The sequence below is a fragment of the Centruroides sculpturatus genome, unplaced genomic scaffold (assembly GCF_000671375.1).
Source record: "Centruroides sculpturatus isolate CEXI.00-Female unplaced genomic scaffold, Cexi_2.0 scaffold54, whole genome shotgun sequence".
NCBI classification, from domain to species: domain Eukaryota; kingdom Metazoa; phylum Arthropoda; class Arachnida; order Scorpiones; family Buthidae; genus Centruroides; species Centruroides sculpturatus.
Genome location: NW_019384340.1, coordinates 1,031,696 through 1,037,525, shown reverse-complemented (window position 1 = coordinate 1,037,525; position 5,830 = coordinate 1,031,696). Strand labels below are relative to the sequence as shown.

Genomic DNA, 5,830 nt, shown 5'->3' with positions numbered 1-5,830 from the left:
GGCAATAGCAAAATACTGCAATACAACAGGATGCGAAATAGATTTAAGTTTTATAAATGTTTAAACCATCTTTTTAAATCGGTAACATATATTTATTGTTATTGTATACAGGTTTGGAAATATGATACGAGTTATTCTGTTAATATTTTTAAATTTCGATGTACTTAACCATCAAAAAACTAAGTTATTTTATTTGTTTTTATTCTCTGGGAAAAAATTATAACATTGTAGTAACGACAGAGCAAGCAATTTTCTTTGTTTTCACAATAATTGCATAAAAATGTCTTCAGGACCGACTAAATAAACGAAAACTTTTCAAACTTGGCAGGATTTATTTTCTATACAATAGGCCGTGATGGTTATAAGTGAACGGTGGGGTGACAGAAGAGATTTAGTGTTATAGGCTTTTATATAATAATTATTTTTTTTAAATACAATCACATAACATATGGTGCTACACACTAACTTTGAGCTCGCGTTTCTTAAATTAAAATATATTTTTTTAAACAGAGAAAGTTACCATAATTTAACAATATTACTCCTCTTAAATTTTTAGTATTGTTTAAATTTTAAGTCGTAATACAATTAAACTTTATCGGACTTTCTTCCCGGTACCCTTAATCTCTTGTTCGAAAGCCGGGATGATCAGCAAGAGCCTTGGCTGTTTTTTTCTAATTTACACTAAATTTAATTCAACGAACAAACTTTTTTTTTTATTAAACAGCGAGTATTTTAATAGATAAAATAAAACAGATATTAAAATAAATCTTAAAAACGAGATCTTGTTTATTTATTCAGTTTAACCTTGCCTTGACGCATTTGTTTCACTTACTGTCTGATAACCATACTGTGTGTATTTAAGTCATTCTGCACCTTTGACACTTAACCTTGTGTTTTTTACTGTATTCTGGTTTAAAAACAAGTAAAGTTACAATGCCACTCTTTTATTTATCAGAGGTAAAAGAGCGTTTAAAAGAAGTCATTTACAATTAAAATATTCTGTATGAAAAAGCTACTTAGCTATACAAATAATAACATACTAACAATAATAAAATGTGTTAAATTAAATAAGATTTTTCAAGAAATGGATTGGGTATAGTTTACCTACAGCCAAATGAAGGTTACTGGGGAATTTCATTACACTACAACGGATCGCAACTTGACACACTAGAAGCAGGAAGAATTTATTAACTTTATTTTTGGACAAAAATTACGTCTTATAGGCCATAAAATACGATAATTAGTTAATTATTTCATCTCTTTTATATTAGACACAAAAGTAAAGAATAAATCGTCCAGTTCCGTGCATATGACTTCTCTATAAATAATCTCACTGATAATGACGACTAACCTGCCCATACAAGGTGTGTATACAGTTTCCTTATTTCGATACAAATGACTGATTGATTGAAAAAGTTCCACCTTACCCTCATCCAATACTCTTCAGTCCCATCTTATCGTACCCTGTTGATTTTGTAAAGTTATTTTTACTTTAATATTAAAGAATTATTCAAAGGTAAAGTTAGTGTACTTTTATGTTAATTTGCAATAAATTTCTTTTTCAAATAAATAACAGTGGAATGAAAATAGTATTTTTGCAAATTTTTTCTTCAAACTACCTCGTATTAGCAAGTGTTCACTATATTATTAAAATTAAATGTATTCTTTCGTTGTAATAATGACACGAACGAGTCAATATCGATCATATATCTAATAATATAAGCTATTGATCACGTGTTGATCACGTGACAAGTGTCTGTAACGGTGTGATTACAACGTCCATTAGAGGCACCCTAGCGATTAAAATAGTACAGTAGAAGTTGATTTGTTCATGATAAGCCTTAATCCTTTCCCTCTCCCCCGTGCTGAGGAAATTCGAAAAATTCCTTCTTAGTATATATTCTCATGATGTATTGTACCCCAACTATGTACCAAATATCAACTTTCAACTCCTAATCGTTTGGCACTGCGCTTATTATTATTATTATTATCATTATCATCAACCCATCTCGATTATATTATAAGATTTGTAATAGGAATTTATTATTTATATCACGGAATGACACCACTGCTGCTAGAACGCCCACAAGGGAGCGGTCGGGGCAACTAATAATATAATAAAATGATAAATGAATAAAACTAATTTTATAGGTCGTATTATAAGTTTACTACGTGTTTAAATATATAAAATTAAAACAAATATCTTAAATATTTATAAATTAATTCCTCAACATTTAAATCTTTAACTTTTCTTCGTTGCTATAATTTGTAATAATGAACATACAAATATTGTTTTTAGTTGTAGGGTAGGCATAAAGTATTAATAATTGCCCAACGTGATGATAGGCCAAATGGTATCTGCACAGGGGGCAAATGGGACATTTGCCCCTTCCTGGAATCAAGTAAAAATTTCACAAATTATAATTATAGAAGTGATTCAGATATATAACCTTCTATCCTAGAACCTGAGACTTTTTAATGCAATATTGTAGTGTTATTTTATAACCTACTTAACTAAATAATTAAATAAAAATTTATTGTTGTAAATAGTTGTCTCCAAGCTTTTCCTTCCTGGAAAATATTTCGGTGAATGCCCATGAATAGACCTGTTAGTAAAAAGGTAAAAGTAAAGATGATATACAGAATTTTATAAAATTTACACACGAAAATTTGTCTTTCATAAATTTATTATAAATAAAACTTAAAAACGAGTTATTAAATTCCTTAACAATGTTTGATAAAGTTGTAAAAGAGGTCTAGAAATTGAATCATAAATATCATCATTAACAAGACATTTTTAAAGTTTAGCCTATGTATGATTTAAATGAAAACCTCAGGTTATTGTAAACTTTATAAACGAGTAAAAATTTAATTAAAATTTATTTATCAATTATAATTAAAATGACAATTGTGGCTAACAAAATAACGACCCGTATGCAATGATAATCACATATTTTTAACAACTCCTTTCAGTGACTTTGTGTCATGCGTACTTTACGTCATTTGTCTGCTCTTCATCAACTATATTAAAGCTATTTAACACAGAAATATTTTTACTAAACGTTGAGCTCTGTTTACAAAAAGTAGCATTTTTGATAAACTCTTCGTTAAAGACAGGTAAGTGTAATATTTCACTTATTTTGAATATAATTTGATTAGTTTTATATTGAAACGAAAGATAACATTTTAAAACCATTTCTTAATTTGTTACCTTTTAGAAGAAAAAAAAATGGATGAGGATAATAAAACGAAGCATATTAAAAGACCGAATGCTCATCAGAGGCACGCATATTTAGAAAATTTATTAAAAAATACAGTTATGACGGGACTCCCTCAAATCGCTACGGAACATAATTTGAAAAGGAAAGTGTTCAAGATATTGGTCTTCTTCGCCTGTTTATTTGGGTTCTTCTACCAGCTAACCGAATTTCTGATGTTATATTTTACTTATCCAACAAGTTTGGAAGTATTAGTAAAAATTACAACGGAAGATTATCTTCCAAAGCCTGTAATCACTATGTGCGACTTGAATGGGTGAGTGATGCGTTTTAATAATAATAATGACAATTCTCTGTTATTTTAATAAGTAAAAATATACGTAGAATTATTGATAAAGACAGAAATAAACTAATTTATCTTATAATTTTTGCAATTATAGCATACGACGCACTGTCTTCTGTAAAGATTTCCCTAATCTCTGCGAAAAACCAAAAAATGTCAGTCTGTTTTGTATTAAAAACAGTCAATTTTGTGATAAAGAAAACTTCACCGATGACGACTTGATGGTAAGTTTGGTAGTAAATTGAATTTATACTTATAAATAACTGTTTTGAGGTTACTTTTTCTTAAAAATGATATCAATTGTAATTGAAAAACATATATATACAAGCTTCTAATAAAAATCTAACATTTGGTTTTTAACGAGCGACCGTCGCAGCGTGTCTAAACGCTGTGAAGGTTAAATAGAAAAATTAATTTTCTAGTTATTTTATCTAAATTATGTTTTTTTTAAATAAATAAATAATAACATTCTTCAATTATTTTAGACTAATTCTAATATGCATTTATCGAAATTCGTGTTCCTCCTTTTTAATTTAATAATTAGTATGCCACATGCTTTTATTGATCAAACAGTTTACATTAAATTTTTTATGATGTGCCCATGTTTGGGGAATTCGCGACTGTTTTATTATAAATAATCTTTCCTAGAAAAAACAATTAATTATAACCATTAAAGCTTTAAATGGAAAAAAATAAATAAATATGTTCTATTTGTATGATTATTTTATCTCACTTTTACAATCTTATGATGTTTTAACTTACTAAGTAATTATTATGGTACGACGAGTTTAAAATTTCATAATTCAAAAAGTTTTAAATTATTAAAGGAAAAGAAATATATAAGTAAGGATAACTCCAATAAATATATATAAATATATATTTCTGTAGAGTAATTTTTCCAGAAGATTAAAAAAACCAAGAGTATAAAATACATGCATTTGGTATCTGTATTAAATTTGCAATTAAATAATACCATACAAATAATTTAGGATCAGTTTTAAGTCTTCATCATTTTTTAAGATTCCATGAAGATACAAACAGCGTCAAATGCATAGTGTATTTGTGTTTTCTTTTTTTTTTTTAATATCATATCGTCGCTTTTTAACGAAGAACTGTTTGTATTTTCATGTTGTGAACTATTTGGAATCTTAACAAGGGTAAAGACTTCAAACTGACCAAAATTATTTGTGTGGTGATTATTATCTGAAAGTAAATTAATCTTTGACACTTTTTAATTTATGTAAATAAAATTGCAAGTTTTGTGATTAAAATTTAAAAACAATTTTTTATAGTTTCCAACTTCTTTTGTGTATTTTGGAATCGATTACAATCGTTCAATTGTTGAAGATTATGGAACTATGGCAGAAGATCTTTTATATATTTATAAGTAAATATTATATTTTAATATTTTTTAAATAAATTATCTTTAAACTTATTTCTAATTGCAATTGTCGGGCCACCTTTAGAAATTTTACTAGACGTGTTTTTTACGCGAATGAATTATGGAAAATAAGAAGTTGTTATTCGATCGACTTAGATCTTATCGATTCGAAGAAGATAACTGAAAACAATTTTCCTTTTTTAAAAATGTACTGTAAGTATTTATTAAATATATTTTCTTACTTATTTTAATGTTTTATTGAAATTATAAGATTTATTTTATAATTTTTATGCAATTAATCTGTGAAAATATAGATGAAACTTAAGATTTCAATTGTTTGATGCTCCGTGCAGTTGCGGTATATAGCATTTCTAATAATTAATTCTGCTTAATTTAAAGTAATAAAGATAGAGTAACATGTGCAGTACAGTATATATATATTTTAATTGTTTGTTAACGGTAGTGGAATTACTGAAATTATTAAATATACAAAACCAAACTTAAAAATATCGTTTCTTTAACAGCAAATCACAAAATAGTCGGTGATGTTGTTATAACGTTTAATTCGAAAGAATTATTTCGACCAACAGTTCCAGTTGGTGCTAAAGTATCAGTTCACTCGAAGGATGAGATAATAAATCCTTTCATCGATGGTTTTCTTGTTAAGCCAGGAAATCGTTACATCGTCCAATTGAAAGTGGTATGAGAGGTTTTCCTGTGTTTTTTATAAATATTCAATTAATATGTATTTAAACTTTAATTAAATTTAAATAAAATCCAGATAGAAGAAGACCTACTTACAAATCCTTACAGTACAAATTGCTCTTATTACGAGCGATCTAAAGAAAAATCTTTTGATGAATTATATACACGTCAGGTAAATATTTA

At 27.2% G+C, this 5,830-nt stretch overlaps 1 protein-coding gene across 1 annotated transcript; it reads left to right on the top strand.

The window, feature by feature from the left end:
* The first annotated feature begins 2,992 nt into the window (after positions 1 to 2,992).
* LOC111634194 lies at positions 2,993 to 3,806 on the top strand. Its single transcript, XM_023378914.1, has 3 exons — positions 2,993 to 3,117; positions 3,219 to 3,534; positions 3,659 to 3,806. Exons 2-3 carry the CDS (start codon positions 3,230 to 3,232, stop codon positions 3,804 to 3,806), a joined length of 453 nt encoding a protein of 150 aa, XP_023234682.1. The 5' UTR covers positions 2,993 to 3,117; positions 3,219 to 3,229.
* Positions 3,807 to 5,830: the final 2,024 nt, after the last annotated feature.

Bases quoted from the DNA above. Each gene is read 5' to 3' on its own strand.
- LOC111634194 (XM_023378914.1), top strand. From the start codon at position 3,230: ATGGATGAGGATAATAAAACGAAGCATATTAAAAGACCGAATGCTCAT. The intron at 3,535-3,658 runs GTGAGTGATGCG...TTGCAATTATAG, and splicing joins ACTATGTGCGACTTGAATGG to CATACGACGCACTGTCTTCT.